General features: G+C 39.2%; 1 protein-coding gene across 1 annotated transcript in view; it reads left to right on the top strand.

The window, feature by feature from the left end:
* Positions 1 to 18259, top strand: part of TRPA1 (transient receptor potential cation channel subfamily A member 1) — a 45487-nt gene that overhangs the window by 18186 nt on the left and 9042 nt on the right. Inside the window, exons 9-21 of the mRNA XM_023534605.1 lie at positions 1101 to 1200; positions 1824 to 1924; positions 2794 to 2963; positions 3050 to 3214; positions 4735 to 4852; positions 5790 to 5956; positions 7180 to 7273; positions 10095 to 10154; positions 10663 to 10758; positions 13309 to 13379; positions 13956 to 14117; positions 14883 to 14973; positions 16512 to 16681. Coding sequence (XP_023390373.1) covers positions 1101 to 1200; positions 1824 to 1924; positions 2794 to 2963; positions 3050 to 3214; positions 4735 to 4852; positions 5790 to 5956; positions 7180 to 7273; positions 10095 to 10154; positions 10663 to 10758; positions 13309 to 13379; positions 13956 to 14117; positions 14883 to 14973; positions 16512 to 16681 — 1565 coding nt within the window. The remainder of the gene's footprint in view (positions 1 to 1100; positions 1201 to 1823; positions 1925 to 2793; positions 2964 to 3049; positions 3215 to 4734; positions 4853 to 5789; positions 5957 to 7179; positions 7274 to 10094; positions 10155 to 10662; positions 10759 to 13308; positions 13380 to 13955; positions 14118 to 14882; positions 14974 to 16511; positions 16682 to 18259) is intronic.

Raw genomic sequence — 18259 nt, 5'->3', positions numbered from 1 at the left:
GAAAAACTGAGGAGTTAAAAAATTTGCCCAAGGTGGTTATAAGGGAAAGCATGAGATTTTTTTTCATTCGGAGCAGGGAAACCAGTTGGCTATTGATTTAAATTTTAATAAGCCTTTTATGTGGCTGAATGTATGATGTATTTGTTTAAACCTCATCATCTCAGCAATGAATGTAGTTCCATTTGTAATATTTAACATGGGTTCGTTGTCAATAGCAACTCTTGATATTGTGATATTTACATAGAAGAATCCTGGGAAGACTCATAATACATTGTAGTTTTGTCATGCATGGTTTTCTGCAAATGCAGCCCTGTCTCCACCTGGCCGGGCAGAACCTCACCAGCCACCATTATGCTTTCGATGAGGGTGCTGCTGCCATCAGTGTCTATATTCAGTGGGTACCCAAAGAACGAGAAATATCCACAATCGGAGTTTTAGCTATTTTTATTACCCGCTCCAAAAGATGGGATTTTTTTCCATGAACTTTTTTAAAGCCTTTGTTTCTTGTCACATCAAATATCATAACCATAACATATAATGGTAAATATTGACTTATTCATTTAAATATATGTATATAAGCTGTGATTTTAAAATACAAATTAAATGGTTAAAATTTTACTTTATGATTTGAGTTATTGCAATTATTTAAGTTCATATATTTCAGATGAAGTAGGTTTTTTAAAAAGTGAACAATTTCTTGTCAATGTTTTTAAGATCACATATGTGATAAATTGGGAAGATTTTTTTTTTATTTTGAAAATTTAAAAATCTTTTCTTACAGTGGGAAATCAGCTATTGGTGCTGTCAAAGGATTTTATTTTTATGATGTAGGTAGTGAAATAGATCTATTGTCAGATGTCAGTCAAAAGATTAATATGTGAGGATCATTTTTGTTGTTGAAATTATAAAAGAATTCCTCCATTTCTGATGTTACGACATATGAATTATAGAGAAATTTCAAGCAGTTCTATATTTATTATATGCTTGAGTGCTAGCCATATTATGGGCACTCTATCCCAATGAATTAATATTATTCGGGTTCTAATGTAAGCTTATTTTTCTGTTCATAAGCTTTTGGTTGATGACTTGTTTTATTTTAGGGAGCAGATATTAATAGCACCGACTCTGAAGGACGATCTCCGCTTTTATTAGCAACTGCTTCTGCATCTTGGAATATTGTAAATTTGCTACTCTCTAAAGGTACCAAGCCACACCTTTAGAACTACTACTCAATTTGGTTAGATAAACATTTATTAACCATTCATTTTGGGCCAGGTACTATAATACAAAGATAAATAGAATACTTTCCATGTCTAGAATAGTGTTCAGTCCAGTGAGGGAGTGATACTTAAAAAGACAATTTCAGAACAATAATAGATAGAATTTATAAAGCAATTATTATATCTCAGACATTTTGCGAAACATCTGATCTCCGTTCTCTCAATGGTTAATTTTATGTGATGTAGGTATTATAACTGTCCCGATTTTAGATACTAACCTGATCTGTCAATAAAGAATGGAGATATTTTCCCGTCTTCTTTCTTGATCTCTAATCTCTTCATCTTTTTTTATGCTTTAAAAGGTAAGGCCTCAGATGTTAATTAATGTAATAAATCATGTATTCTCTCCTCCTTTTACACACACACACTAAGGTAAACCCATTTTTAAATATATTTAGTTTTCTTATTTAAATAAAGTTTCCTGTAAGTTAAAGATTGGCAGCGTTTTAAGTCAAACATTTTTTATTTTCTTAAATTGAAAATCCACCGTAGGCTCTGCTTTAAGTACATGAATAGAAGTTATATTTATATCATGTGTTTTAGGTGCCCGTGTAGACATAAAAGATCATCTTGGACGCAATTTTTTGCATTTGACCGTACAGCAACCGTATGGATTAAATAGTCTGCGACCTGAGTTCATGCAGGTAATAGATATGTACCTATGTGGATTCCCATAAACTGAGTTGGGTTCAACAGAGTAAAATGATTTTGCTTATTATGATGTTTGTTATTATAAAAGCTGATTCCGGAATTTAAAAGTTATCTTAAAATAAAGATGCCATATTTGAGTATTTATTTACAACATAGTGGTGACGATTATGATGATAAGAAATTACATTGGGATTGAATTTTCCAAGTTACAAAGGTTCCAATGTATCCCCATTGATAATAAGTCACCTTTCCTTCACTCTTTGACCATTAGGAATTACGTGTGAGTGAAGAAGCCAAGTATATACGCTGATTAGCAATACACCATCATCAATTAAGGAAAAATACTGCTCAAAATACTTGACTTGTTGACACATTGACAACATTATCTCCTCTCCATATTTATATTCACTAATATCATTGGATTAAGCTGCTCATTTGGCATTTATTCTTTATTTAATATTCAGACGAAAGATAAAGTAAACCTAATTTTAACGGCTCATGCCTTTTGCCTAACAGAACACATTAGTGTGCAGCTCATAACTGTTATTTGGGGGGAAAAGTGAAGGGAGAGGTGTGGAAGGTGGTCCTTAGTCAAATACATTTGGAAAACGCTAGGTTAAACATGTTAAGCACATTTTCCACAGTTAGGATTTCTCAGAGCCTTTCCTATGGTAATGCACACTGCAGGGAGCCAGGGCATGCACTGTCATCCACATCTATTTTACTCTGGTTCCCTTTGGGTTATTTACATTTTTGCCCTCAAGGTATATACGTATTGACCCTATTCTGCAGAATAGTTAGAAAAACACTTTAATTAGCATGATCACAGAGTTACGCTTAGAATATTAATTTTTTCCCTTAGATGCAACATATTAAAGAGCTGGTAATGGACGAAGACAATGATGGGTGTACTCCTCTACATTATGCGTGCAGACAGGGCGTCCCCATCTCTGTCAATAACCTTCTGAACTTCAATGTGTCCATTCATTCCAAAAGCAAAGATAAAAAATCACCCCTACATTTCGCGGCCAGGTAAGGGTCCGCTTATACGACATATCAGCATGTCGTCTTTCTGCTTAATATTTGCCTTGGAAATAAGAAACCTAATTTTTTTCAAGTTATGGGCGTATCAATACCTGCCAGAGGCTCCTGCAGGACATGAGTGACACGAGGCTTCTGAATGAAGGTGACCTTCATGGAATGACTCCTCTCCACCTGGCTGCAAAAAATGGGCACGATAAAGTAGTTCAACTTCTTCTGAAAAAAGGCGCCTTATTTCTCAGGTGAGGATATGTGAATGGAATATTTATACATTCTTTTTAACTAGCCGTTTCCAGGCTGTTTTTCTATTTTATTTTTAATTATGGTATCTAACTCTATCTCGCTAAGTACTTTCATCCATCTTTACTCTTCAACATCTTCCCAGATGTTGAAAGAGAAGTCAGTATCATTGCCAAGTGAGAATGGAAACGTTGAGGTTTATAGAGCTGAAGCCCTGATTTAGGGTCACAGAATAAGTTGCTTTGTGCTTGGTAGTTCCCAGAAGCTTTGAAATACGGTTCCTCATATTTTACTTCAGCATGCTACCACCTTTTTATGCAGATACAAAACTGGGTGTTTACATGTACACACACCTCATACACACACACACACACACACACACACACACACACCCCACACAGAGACTCTATTTTTCATTCAATCTGATGAATGGTAGACTCAAAAAGCTATAACAATGTGCTACAAAATATTCCTGAATTTCGTTATGCTTAAATTTAACACAAGGAACAAAATCAAATTAAAATAATTAAGCATAATAAAAAGGTAGCATAATGAAATGACATCTTTGTAAAAGGAATTTTGAAAACCCAGGAAAGTTTTATAGAGGCATGATGAGCTATGTTCTAATTTCACTCAGGTGACTATGCAAAGAGCCAATTAGGCCAATGTTCAAAAACACATTTCCTTATCAGACTGTCAACCCCAGCAGTGTCAGGATGCAGTTGGGAACCATACGCTCTGCTCAGTTCCCTCCTGCTTCCAAGGGGACACCAGGAAGCCACCTACAGAGAGGACCCCGGTGGGCCTGGGCCAGAGAGCTGTTACTTAATTACACCGTAATTGAAATAGCGAGGTGGCTTTTGCACCCTCACGCAGTTACTCACTAGCACTGAAATTAAATTGTGCCAGGCTCTCACAGTTTTTTTTGTGTGTATGTCCAATATGGAAAACTGTCAAGCCTTCATTGCCTTTATCCCTAAATTTCTATGAGAAAGGACAGACATTTCCAAGGGCATTAATTAAGCATCTTTGTGAGCACAAGAGGAAAGATCTCTTGAGATCCCAACTCTCAGAAGAACAAGTGGCCCTAGCTAAATGTCATATAGTCATGTATTATAAGATGATATTATTATTATTATCTGACATGAAAATTTTTTGATACAATGTTCAACGAAAGAATAAAACAAGATTTATGTAGTGTGTATAAGCATGTTATAGCCTTGAAAAATGTATGACAGACATACTAACTAGTTTCACCCACCCAAGTGTTTGATAATGTGTTTATATACTTTTATATTTTGATCTACTAAATTAAAAGATGTGTGAATCACATTATAGGTAGATCATTTAAGACCATTAGGCTTGAAATTAGCTCATCGGTTATAAATATGTCATAAATATTTAGTTGCTAGAACTTAGACACTCAGTTTTGGGGGCCATGAGACCTACCTTTCAAACGAGTGGCTTGCTGGCCCACCTTCCATCTATAAAGTGAATGTACCTGTCTCTTCCTAACTCACAGTGACCACAATGGCTGGACTGCTTTGCATCACGCTTCCTTGGGTGGGTACACTCAGACCATGAAGGTCATTCTCGACACTAATTTGAAGAGCACGACGGATCAGCCAGACGAAGAAGGGGTACGTACTGTGTTCCTCGTACCTACCCAAAATCTTGGCGGAGAAGAAACTTCAAAAATTGCAAGAAGCCGCCTTCTTAGCCACCTTCCCCCCTTCCTAGCCCTGCCCACAGCCTTTTATCGGGTCTTTACCGTGCAAACCCTTAGCGTGAGGAAGGTATAAAAAGAGAACAGAATAAAAAGGACGCCAAGGGGTGGGCGCACGCAGGGGACAGCGCTGCGGTCTGACAAAGACTGGTCCACGGGCCTGTGTGGATTGAGGATTAAATTTCTGCCCTGCCTGGGGAACCGAGAAACATGAAGGGGGCAGGGTAAGTCTTCATAAAGCTAAGTGGATTCGATTGGAAGGACTGTCCTTTATTCTGCTGTGATTTTCTTCCTCCTTTTCTTGGAGGGCAAGTATTAGAATGTAAATTCTTTCACAAAATGATGGAGATAGAATATTGTCATTGCCTTTTAAAATGCGGCAAAACTAAAGACTGACAACCTTATAGCAATCTCTGATTTAAAAAAAAAAAAAAAAATTTACAAGCCTGTGAAAACCCCAGATCTAGAAACTGCTGCTCCGCTCAATGATAATTCTCCCAGAAACATGTTTCTTCTCTGTTCATTCCAGCATCTTTACCCTGAAAATTTGACCTTCGTCCTTGTGGACTCATCCCACTGAGCAAAAACACAGCAAAACAAACCACTTGGAATTCACATGTACACGCACAGACCCTTCCCCAATACCCTACCCCACAAGCCCGGTTTGAACTATAAACTCCTGGTTCCGAAGCTCGATTCTGAACACCAGTTTTAAACTTTATGTGTCTGGGTATTAAATAGTTTTACGCATGATACCTTTTAAGCAGTTCAACAAGGAAACAGAGCACTATCATAGCCGAAGGATGAGTAGCCATCGTCACTGAGTTTCCCCGTTCTTTTTTCTCTAAAAGAACACGGCGCTGCATTTGGCGGCAAGGGAAGGCCACGCCAAAGCTGTCGCCCTTCTTCTGAGCTACGACGCCGACGTCGTCCTGAACAAGCATCACGCCTCCTTTCTGCACTTCGCAATTCACAATAAGAGGAAGGAGGTGGTTCTTACGACCATCAGGAGCAAAAGGTATGCCGTCTCCCTGTCCACTGTCACCGAGCGTCCTCTGGCATGGGGGATGATTCACAACCTGAGGGGAAACAGAGAAAAAGAGTGAGTTTCGGCCGTTAATCAGCGTTTTCTAAAGGTCGGTTTACATGAAAGTTTTCAGTGAACTCTGGGTGTGAGCCGCTATGTTGCTTAACCTCTCTGATCTTCAGTTTCCATTTCTAATCATGGAGCATAAGCTGCCTTCTTGACTGTCTTGTGAGACTCATGGGGTTTGGGCATGTGTAGTGTCTGGCACCATGGTCACTGTCAAGCAGAGTCTGCCCTGCCCTACCTGAACTCCCCCGACTCTCTCTTGCCAACAGAACCCCCAAAACTCGATGTTGGTCAAAATATTCTACAAGGTAAATCTGCATTGTTACTAGCGCCATGTAATGGCATTTCTTTTAACATGTGATGTTTTGTGGCCGTGGGTGTTTGGACCAGTCTACGGGGATTTTAAATGATGAAGCTGGAGTGTCGTTTGTCCCACTTCTCGTGCATAAACCTTTCTATATAAGCACAGATGGATGTGTGCAAGGCCCCAGTGTTACCCAGTAGTGGACACAGAGGTGAACAATCCATATTCAAGGCAGATCGAGCGTGTATTTTCTGAGCACAGTCTCAGGATCCCCTGCTGTTCATTTTTTGGAAACACCGGTCGGTGCCAGCGGGCAACCAGAAGTTTTCTACTGATTACGAAGATGTTCCAGATGGAATTTATTGATAGGGTTAACAGAAAAGTTCTCTGGGTAGTTTTAGAACTAGGCTCCTGTTACATAGATAAGCTCTTGGAGGTAAATGGGCTCTGCTTTACTTCCTGTTGTAGATTCATTTCCTCCATGGTATCGTAAATATCTTATCCTGTCTAACTGGATGTTGAGGAAGAAAGGGGCGGAGTCTGCAATGTTGTCGCAGAACTCATGCTTGTTAATGCCCTTGACACGTTATTTTGCAGTTTAATTCAATACATGATGTGTACGTGGATTAAATGTTACATATCTAGAGAAAGAGAACAGCCATCCTGGAATTTGCCCACATTTCTAATTTCCATTAATGGACAAGAGCCCTATTGATGAATCGATCTTGGTTCAAATATTGGTTCCACTGAAACCAAGTCAGGTTTCTCCTAAAAATATAATCTTGAATATATGTTGTGCAGAACAGAAGCATTAAGACTTGTGTTTATCATTTTATCTTTACAGATGGGAAGAATGTCTTAAGGTTTTTAATCATAATTCGTCATGCCATAAATATCCAGTCATGGAAATGGTAGAATACCTCCCTGAGTGCATGAAAGTAAGCTCCCCGCAAACAATTCCTTCTGGGTATATGCTTGACATATAATATAATGTGAGGATTTATTGTTGTAATCACCAGCTAAATAATAGTCATTTCCATCTTTAAATAAAGTTTCTAGTTTTCCACAGGCTATAAGGGAAGTCAGCCAACAAATATTTAAGGACTCACTTGGACTTGTCCTGTGGACCGTTGGAAAATATGGGCAACAGATTTTTTTAATTCAAATAATCCAAGTCTAGAGCAGAGACTAGCAGTGGTCGCTGGCTGAATAAATCTTCCAGATGTGCTTTTAATAGAATGCATGCTCTTGTTTCAAATTTGCATCAGTGGCTAACACTGAAAACCAGGATGCTCCCCTTAAGGATCAGATATCTGGCTTCCCGGGAAAATCGGAAGATCTGGTGACTGAGCTACCTTCTCCCAAGGCAGGACTGGCTGGGCGAGCGGCAAGCCCCCCCCCACCTGGCACACCCCACCTCCTCCTTTCCTGTACTCAGCTCTAATGCCTGGTATCAGTTGCCATGCACTGTCATTCTTGTGCAATTGCTTTCCTTGTCATAGACCTATTTCTCGATCTATGCCTCTGTCCAGGGTGTGAAGGTAAACGCTGGCTCCGGGGGAGCCCACATTTCAAGGGCGATGGGAAAGCGCTGCTCAGGCTGGCATAGTTCATTCATTTACACCTCTGCCGGCCTCCAAATGTGTGAGTCTCCGTGCTAGATTAAACCCAGCGTGTGACCAGAAACCCGCCACAGGAGAAACATTTACACGCTGTTGAGCGCAAGGGTGCAGATAAGACACCTCCTGGCAAAGCGGAGGTTTGAGGACAGGGGCAAACAAGATAATCAAGAAAAAGAGGAAAGACTTCAAATATCATTCATAGGAAAAAATATATTCAGGTACTAGAGGAGGCAGCGAGACATAGTGACACAGAGAACAGAGGACCGGATTTGGAGCCTGGTGGCTCTGGGATTTAGTCCTGGCTCCGCCTGTTGCTTTAGGCAAATCATTTCACCTCTCTGAGCTTCATTTCCTATTTTTGTTATTTTTAAAACAGTGACGTTAATACTGATCTTGCAAGGTGAGTACAATAAGTAGAGGCAAAATATATATTTAGGATAGTGCTTGGCCCATATTACACATCCTACTATTTTTATTCTGCTTATGTGGTTATTAGAACTACCACAATTAAAACTGTTTTTATTTATTCAATAAGCACTTAGTATGTGCTAAGTGCTTCATGTGTCTTTTTTCTTTATAATATCTAATGGATTTTGGAGCAGGTCAAGTTCATAGATGAGCATTTTAGGTACATAAATGTCATCAAAGGGCACATAAATATTCAGGAATGAAAATGGTCTCAGACTTTCTTACTCACTAATTCTAGTTCAAATTTGTCCTAACAAATAATCAGAGGGACAGATGGATTTATATATAATATTTTCCATAGCATTATTATTAGTGAAACATATATGTTAGAAATACTTACATATGGAAAACATAAAAAATAATTAGGAAAATACACTAAAATGTTAAGATTTTTCGTAGGTGTGAGATTATGACTGGTTTTTCTTCTTTATGCTACTATATATTTTCTAGTTAGTTTTCTATAATGACTTTGTATTTTAGTATCGTGAAATGTTTTTAAAAAGAGGAGAACTTAAAGGCCTTTTTGTTTAGTCTCACATCACACAGTTGAGTGACGTACACCCTCCCGCCCTGGAACCTGTCCCCCTCCCCAGGCCGAGCATCCGTTATCCGGCCCATCCTGATGATCTCAACACTCTCCAACCCTGGCAACCAGACCTGCCTCTCTGTTTCTGCTTTGCATGGCACTGCTGACCAGCTTTGCTTTATTTTCATGATGCCTACTAGGGCTCCTGGTACTGCTACCTCATCACCAACAGACTTCCTCGAAACCTTCTAAGGCCCCCTGGTGTTGAGACCAGCAGTGCCTTCCCAGTGGGGCCCCTTCAGGGTGCTGTCCTTCAGGTGGGGTTGACCAGATGTCCCTGGGGTCTTGTGTCCAGATCTGGTTCCAAGAAGGTAGCCTGGCTGGGCAGCGTTTCTTTCTTGGGGTCACGAATTCGAGCTACCTGAAATGTGCCAACACACAGATTTGGGGTGACTCAAATCGTTCACATAGGCAGGGACCCCACAAAAACATTTGTCCCCACACACCCTCTGGGCAGTTCCAATGACCCAGTAAGTGTCCTCTCCCTTTGCGGAGCATCTGCAGGGCCGTCAGTAATTCTCCTACAACGTGTCTCCTCCACTGTCCTGTCCACGCAGCTCTAGATGCATTCTTTGTCATTGCTGCTGGCAGCTTGGGGACAGAAGCAAACACAGTGCTTACTCCAGGCTCGAGCAATGCGGATGGGACCCTGGCCAAATAAAGTCCCCAGAGCTCAGCTGAAAGCCGATTAGGGACAATACATCATTGCTACCAAATGCGGAGCAAAGGAATCCGGAATCCTCTATATATTGTTCTCTAGAAGCCCAGAAAGACGTCAAAGACGTCGAATCTTAGCAAAACTAGTGGAACGTTTCTTATTCAAATTCTAGTAAATACCATTTCCTTCTCAAGCACCTGGTATTTTTCTGAATCATTTAGTATTTTGAGGCATGCAGTAGTAATCGTAACATTTTACTTTTTAAACTTTGTTCCTGAATGGCATGGATTGTAGTTGATCCCTGAGGTGCAAGAAGCAAAGGGAGGGAAAGGGGCTATCTCCCGTGTTCTTTTAGAAATGGGACCAAATCCTGTCTCATAACTAGTCTCCTGCCCAACACCTTAGCCGTTTATCCTCTCTCCAAGGTACTTTTAGACTTTTGCATAATACCCTCCATGGAAGAAAAGTCATGCCAAGACTACCACGTAAGTTTATTTTACCATAATAATTTGAAGTTTATTATAGTTCTTTAAAGAATATTGAAAGTGTCACTAGAGTTCCACAGTCTCAGAAGATGGTAATTAGTGTCTTCATTTGTCAGATTATTACATTATCTGCTTATGAGTATTTCCGCCTTAGATCCTCACTTTCCCCACAATATTTTAATTGTCTAATAGCATTATGTAGAGTTGCTTCTAGTCTTTATATTTTCTTGGGTAGAATTGCTTGAAGAATGGCCTTCTAAAAGGTCTAAGCGATCTTTTTATCGTTCATCTTTTTCCATGACTATAAGTTAAAAATCAAAAACAGCTTTTTAGATTTATTTTTTACACCAATCTGTAATAATTTAATTTACTTTTCTTCATTATGGAACGATTCAACTTCATTTGAATTACTTAATTTTTAGCAGAATTGTAGGTTTGTGTGTATGATTTGTCAAGAACAATTTTGGGGTCTATATTACACTGTAATTTTTAAAAATTATTTCTACAGATCGAATATAATTTCAGATATCTTCAGTGGCCATTAGAATGCACCAAAAAAGCATCTGCACAGGATGTTACATATGAGCCTCTCACCACCCTCAATGTAAGTCCAGCTTTCATTTTCCAGGTAGTTTAGTTTCTACACGGGTTCTGTGACATTTTGGTACAATAGTTCAGGAAGGGCTCGGAGAGAATTCCAGATTTGTAGTTTTAAGTCTGTCTGCCAGGTGGCCCAACCCTTTATTTTTGTTAGTAAAGAAAGCAATCATTTTCTACAATTGCTATAATTTGGTCCTCTTATTAAAGTTCCACACTCTTGATCACTTTATCCCTCACAGTCACATTAAACCTGCCCCCACCCAGAATGCAATAAACCATGGCCATCACAGGCCGCCCACCAAACACAGACATGCGTACTTAAGAGTTCCCTCCAGTGCACACCAGAGGAAAATGCAGGAGTCGGCATTTTACAGTCATAGCTTCCAAGTTCAGCCAAGCACTGGGCTCCACGCTAAACTCTGGCCTTTCCCAAAAGCTCTTAGATCCTTCCGAAAGAGTAAACCCTAAATGCACAATATGGACCCACATTTCCCAAGAGACTTGATCCAAAACAGCAATTATTCCAAAGAGTGCTTTTACATTTCTAGCAGATGAGGCAATAAAAGCCATTCAGTTGGTCTACTTCAATCTAAACCAAGGGTCTCAAACTCAAATAATTGCAGAGGGAACAGGAAACAGATGAGGGGGTCCCAGTCGGGGGTCCCGGTCTAAAAGGACTATGGCTATCAGTTTCAACAAATTGACCCCTTGCGAGAATGGCAGCCCAGGCTTATGCAAACACTGGCAACAATTAAAATTGCGTGCATGCAAGAGAAAACATATTTGAGATTGGATTTGTAAATTGTGGTCTAGGTTCTAGATCTGTGCTGTAACCATGAGCCACATGTGAAAACTTAAAATTAATTAAAATTAAATAAAGTTAAAAAATTCATTTCTTCATTTGCAATAGCCCATTTCCAGCACTCAGGAAGCCTCTGCGTTCTGTGGTTCTCATGTTCAACAGCAGAGATACAGGACGTTTTCATCATTTCAGAGTGTTCCCTTGGACAGCACTGATGTAGACCAATTAATTTTCATTCATCTTAAATGAATTCATTTCCCTACAGGAAAGACTTCGGTACAGACCATGGTACCAGCCATCACTGAAAGTGACATCTAGAAGGCTTACTGAGTACTTGGCGTAGGGAGGAAGCAGAGTCATGCGGACTTTATGCCCACATGCTGGTGATGGCAACTGACTCTCGCATTTACCCCCTGCAATGTATTTTAGCTCCACTGGAGTATATTTTGTTTTGCAGTTGTTATTATGGTTCAGACTATAGCCAAGTGACTTAAAAGTAACTATACTACAGTTATACTTGGAGAATTTTTGTGTAATATGTGGGGGTTTTTTTTAATTGTATTTAAAAACAAGCAATACTTCTATCAGAAAGAGTTTGTCACTACCACCAGGATGAGAATCTTTGTAGCTTTTAGAAAGAAACCGATTTTATATAACATAGACAGCATAATTTACATGAAACAGGCTCGTTTGAATAAAGACACCACACTCAGTGGGCAACATATCGGCACGACTGAATGGTGCCTTAATAACAGCAGTCTTGGCTTAGTTCTGAGAGAGCCGAGTAGGGTTAGAGCCCATTCTTGGAACTTAGGGTCGTCTTGTCTCAGTCTCCTGCTAGTCTGGCCTAGGAAGATAAATTATCGAGCACAGAAGTCTGAAAATCTAGATGGACTTGTCAGCGCTTAGATCCAGCCAAGGCAGAAACTGGTTCTTTGGGAGCCCCCCGGAAAGGTGGAACATCGGACACGTGTTCCGCAATTCTTTTTCCCTCCTCGGGGTCGAAGGCGTGAGTTGGGAGTTTTCTCTTGGTCTCACTGCCGTATGCTGGGGGATGGGCCATGGCGAGTAACAGCCGTGAACTTTCCTACTGTCTGTGATGCGGTTCTCCTTGGCGACAGGCTCACCTGGGTGCGGAAACCTCTTATCTGGTTTCTGGATTTCTCGCAGAGGCAGTTGGTCCGCGTGTTGTTGCTAAGTTACATCTCCCATCTCTGTGGACGAAGGAGGGTCTGGGGCTTCCTATCCCACCATCTTGCTGACACCACTTCCTCTATGTATTTCTTAAGTAATTAAAAAATTAATTTTGAAATAGATACTAGTAATTCCTAATAATCCATAAAAACTATAATCTACAGGCTAATTTAACTACTGCTATTCATGCTTTACTACTTAAAATCCTTCTGGAAAGAGCAGTCTGAGTTTCTTCATGGAAAGACCAAAGGTGTAGCTCCTGCTTATTTATTTTTAATGTCCTTTCCAGTTCTAACTTTAAGACTGAAAAGCTTCCGCTAGCTGAACCAATGATAAATGGAAAGAGACAGAGTCAAATACTTGCTTATAGCTTGTGTGTGTGTTTTTTTAAATATATATTCATGATATAATTTTTGGTTTTTCAAATTTTCTAAAGTAAACAATTATTATTTTTATAATATCAAATAAAGTTATAAAACCAGCAAACAAAAAGCCTAGTTTATACTCAATAGTTTAATATGATTGTATTTTTTTTTTTTATCTTTCCCTATTTCTCAGGCAATGGTACAGCATAACCGCATAGAGCTTCTCAACCATCCTGTGTGTAAAGAATATTTACTTATGAAATGGTGGGTATTAAGTATTATTTCTTTTTCATGATGCCTCCGTTAAATTTACTAAGTCTCCTAAACAATTATGTTTTAAGGGTATTTTAATGTTTTATATTTTATTATTTTAATGTTTTACGCTTTGAAAAAAGAGATGTGTCAAAGGCAAATTTTGGCATTAAAAATCCTGATATCGTTTATTTTTGACGTTAAAGGGAATATTTAGGAGTGTAGGGGGGTGGTCACTATATGAGACAAGGAGAAGCACCCCTGGGCCCTGTAGTTTAGTGAGCGATGAAGTGAGGTATGTCTCTGGTAAGAGCGACCAACTTCTGGTCAGAGATAGGAGCTAATGTCTCTGCCCTTCCATTAACTGGTGAGAGATTTTAAGTAAATCATGATGTACCAGGAAGCTGAGATTCCTTTTCTGAAAATAAAAAAGGCGAATGTGAAGATCTTCTCGGTTCTAAAGTTCAGTGGATTTACCAAATAAATTTCTGAGAGAGGCCGTAACTACTTTTTCCACAGGTATCTCAAGGAAATATTTTGTTGTTGTTGAAATTACTCAATTACGGTTTACTTATAATTATTTTTTAGGTTGGCTTATGGGTTTAGAGCCCATATTTTGAACCTAGGATCTTACTGTCTCGGTCTCCTGCCTATGACCTTTCTTGTTATCAATATAAAGCCAGGTTTGGCTTTCAACTCAACTGGAATCATCAATGAAACTAGTGATCATTCTGAAATATTAGACACCAAGGTATTTGTCATTGATTTTCATATTTCAAACTTCTAAAATAAAGGATTGTCAAAAGCGTGTTTTTTTCCCCCTCTTAGAAATACTAATTCCATAATAAATCTGAAATACCAGGACTTTATTACAAAGAGCCTATAGAATTTACATATGGTAGCAATCTCTCCCAAAATTCTTTATGGAATGAGAGGGAAAATAAATAGGTCAATAAATGAATTTGTAAATAGATTTAAAGGGAATCGACATGTATGAGGTACTTGGTTGAAAGCTAAAGTATAGAACTTTAAAACTGGTATACAGGAAAGGCGGTTTGTGGCAGCCAGGGATGGTGGGGGACAGGTGTGATGCTTTGCGGGTGCAGGCTTTCCATCTGGGGTGATGAAAGACTTATGGAACCAGACGGTAGTGACGGTTGCAGAGCGTCGTGAATATACGCGATGCCACAGAATTGTACATTTAAAAATGTACGTGTAAAACTTTTAAATGGTAAATTTAATGTCACTTGTATTTTACCATGGTGAAATAATTTTCTACATAGGTCTACAGATTCATATTCCTTTAGACTTCAGGTGGCAATCTGACTCTCTCTTAATAAGGACATTATGAAATGAGCGTGTGTTGTCTTTATATTGGCACATAGTAATATTCTGCTTAAAGCGAATCTGGACAGTACATAGAAATAAAGCAGAAGAAAAACAAAATAGGTATTTAATAGTGGAAATGATACAGAAGTAAAAGTGTTGTTTTCATGTATATCTTCCTAATTGCTTGTCTTACTATCCTATAAAAGTTTGTATGATTTTAGTTTTATTATCAAGTTTATTTGGATATTTCAAAGAACTGGCCCAGATTTTCCAACAGGTAAAAAATACATTTTATGTCTCTAAAGTTGTAAATATTTTAATATGCAGAACATAAATTAATTGATAAATTATTAGTAGTACATATCAATATAAAGTCACTACCTTGATAAATGTATAGATTGGAAATACCAAACATAAACTTTTTAAAATATAGAATTCACATGATTTTAGATAAGCTCTCTGCACTGTTATGGTGCCTTTGATATTTCTGAAACAGAGATGTTCCAGTTTTACTAGGCTGTAGTGGGTCTGCTCAGCTACGAATGAACTCTGTTTTCCCTGACAGCAGTTTAATAATTTGCTGACATAATAGTTAGATTTTTAATTTGATAATTTTTAATGTGTTTATAGAATCGTACACTTGAAGCCTGTATAATTTTATCACCAATGTCACCCCCAATAAATTTAATACAAATTTTAATAAAAGAATTTACTTGGCTCAAGGCTCCATTTCAAATGAGTCTTTCTTTGAATTCTTTTCCTAACAGGAATGCTTTTCTTTATTGAATAAAATTTCAAGTTATAATACAATTTGGAAACTTGTACGGCATAACTTTTACTTTATACTCTCCTTTTTTAAACGAGTGAACCAAGTTCAGATCAGACCCAAGAATTATGTAAATTATCTGCAAGTCTTTGCTTTGGTTGATAAATGGTATCAATCTTTTATTTCTAAGTCTTTTGTTATCTATTTTGGGGGTATACTTCTTGCGAATTTGGGGGTATTATTTATTTTTTTTATAAGTTATACACCTAAATTTCCTTTGGTTACGTAATATGAAAATTTCCTTTGTTACGTAATATAAACATGTGGGTGTTTGCATGATGATAATAGTGCTTTGCATCTGTTTGATAATATACATTGCAAGTACATATATATGTGTGTGTATATATACATGTATATATATATATATATATACTTTCAGTAAATTGTCACAGTTCTGAGAGTTAGACTGTTGTTCCATTGTACATTAAATGATTTAGGGCATATTACTTAATCTCATCATTATTTTCATTTTTTAAACATGAGGATTACAGGTAATAGTCTATATCGAAGTGTAAAATTATAGGATTTCTCTATCAGATTTGTTTTCATATTTTCTTATTGATACTTATATGGTGTATGCTACATGACCTCTTTAAGAACAGGAAGTGACACCAAATCATTGTGATAACTGAGTCCTGGCACAGGCGTCGCACCCCCTCAGCAGCAGCTTTAATTCGTCTGCATCCTGAGAAGAGTCCACGTGCACGTGGACTCTATGGGGAAAGCCCAGACACTCATAGACTGTCCTGAGGCATCAGAGTCCTGACGTGCCAGGTCAGCACAAGAGGCTGGGCCACCTCCAACAACGATGTGACCAGGCCTGTGGGTTCAGTCCAGGATGGCAGGTGCTGGCTCCTTGGCGCTAGACTTCTCCCCAGCCGCAACGCCAGAAAAGCGTTGTTAGTTACTGGTTACACGTATGTGACCACCCATGAGACGAAAGGCCTTAGTCTCTACATGTGATAACTCTTCATTCTTTCCAACTCCAGAAAAGCACTTACTTTTTGGATAATAACAATGTCACTGAATGGATCATCTACACAACAAGCATCATTTTCGTGTCTCCCTTGTTCGTCGGTATACCAGCTCACGTGCAGTGGCAGTGCGGAGCAGTTGCTATTCACTTATATTGGATGAACTTCTTGTTGTATCTTCAGAGGTAAAACCAGTTGGAATGATTTCCATATCTTTCAGGCATTTTTAATGTCAAAAGAAGAACCATTATAAGTACCATAAGTTTATAATTCGCTCAGTCCTTTTCCAGTTGTCTTAGACTGTGAAGGAAAGGGGGAGGGAGGCTTGGAGTTCAGAGTGTGGACCTGGGCTTCTCTCCACCCTGGCATTTCTGAAATTTGGGGCCAGATAATTCTTTGTTGTGGGGAGCTATCCTGTGCACTAACGAATGTTTAGCAGCATCCCTGGCCTCTACCCACTAGATATCACTATCGACCCTCCCCGACACCGGTGACAACGAAAACATGTCTGCAGATAATTGCTAACTATCTTTGGGGTGGAAAATCATCCCAGGTCGAGAGCCACCAGCTTAGACAAATCTAGATTAACTGTGGGGAGTAAATGGGTATAAAAATATTGGCTAATCTTGTTTGATCTGGTTGTATTTGGTAAGCATTTATTTAGATTAAAACGATCAAAATGAGGCGGTAGGTATGGGGAACGATAGCGATACAAGGGAAAAAGTAAACCCAAAGAATCTAATTCTAGAAGGGAAAAAAGGGCTAAGCCCCCCTGTCTTCCACAATCGCTAATGTAGAGTTAAACGGGTTATGTCACGTAACCTTCACAATAGCGAGAGGTAAATGTTATTCCTTGGTGTATAAAAGATACTGAAGCACTAAGTGAAGTAACTTGCCCAAGATCTCAGCTAGTAAGACAGAGGTAGGCATTTCACCAAGGACTTTCCACCCTCAAGGACCACGCTTTCCCCAGCACGTGGTCTTCACTGCTGTATCGTGAGCACAGAGCTGTGGGCTGAGTCCCAGCCTCTGGACAGGACATGACATGGTGGGAAGAGCAGTGGCTTCAAGACAGGTCCAGGTAGTGCCATTCTCTTGGCTTTGTCATTACCAGTGACTTTGGTGAGTCCCTGGAACTTAGTTTCTAAGATCTCCGAAGTCTCCTTCGGCTTTAAAATCTGGTGACTCCCTTTTTAACAAGGTGTCTTTGCCAAAGGAAAAGCACAAGTTAGGGCCAGATGACCCTCGCTATCTACCCAAACATTTCACAGTGTAGGCTGCTGGGGGAGAAAAAGGAAAGCTCAGGAAGCTGTGAGGTTGGCGAACGTGAACACTGGGTATGTGCCCCGTGACAGGTGGCTTCGGGTGCCTGAGCTCATTCTGTCACTCCCCACCGGAAGCGCCACACAGATCCTCTCCCGACTCCCCTTCCCAAGCATGTGGCGGCATCTCTGACACTGGGAAGCTCTGATTTCTCCCTCCTACTGTGGTTGAAGTAATGCCCAGTGGTCAAGTGGTAAAACAATCAAAGATAAACGTTGACAAGAAGGAAAAAAAGAAGAAACCAAGCAGGTTTCTGAACAGCTTGAAAATAAGACTTGACTATTCATGAATTCTCATGAGTCCTTTTTGAAAGTAACTGTCAATGATCTCATCCGTGAAGACGAATACCCAGTGCGTGACAAACGCTGACACTGATCGAGGTGCACCTGGGTCGGAAAAGTAAATAAATATTTTAATTTTTCAAATTTTCCTAGATTTGA

Source organism: Pteropus vampyrus, unplaced genomic scaffold (assembly GCF_000151845.1).
Source record: "Pteropus vampyrus isolate Shadow unplaced genomic scaffold, Pvam_2.0 Scaffold127, whole genome shotgun sequence".
Lineage (NCBI taxonomy): Eukaryota > Metazoa > Chordata > Mammalia > Chiroptera > Pteropodidae > Pteropus > Pteropus vampyrus.
The sequence above is the reverse complement of the archived record's forward strand: the minus strand, read 5'-3'. Positions and strand labels throughout refer to the sequence as shown.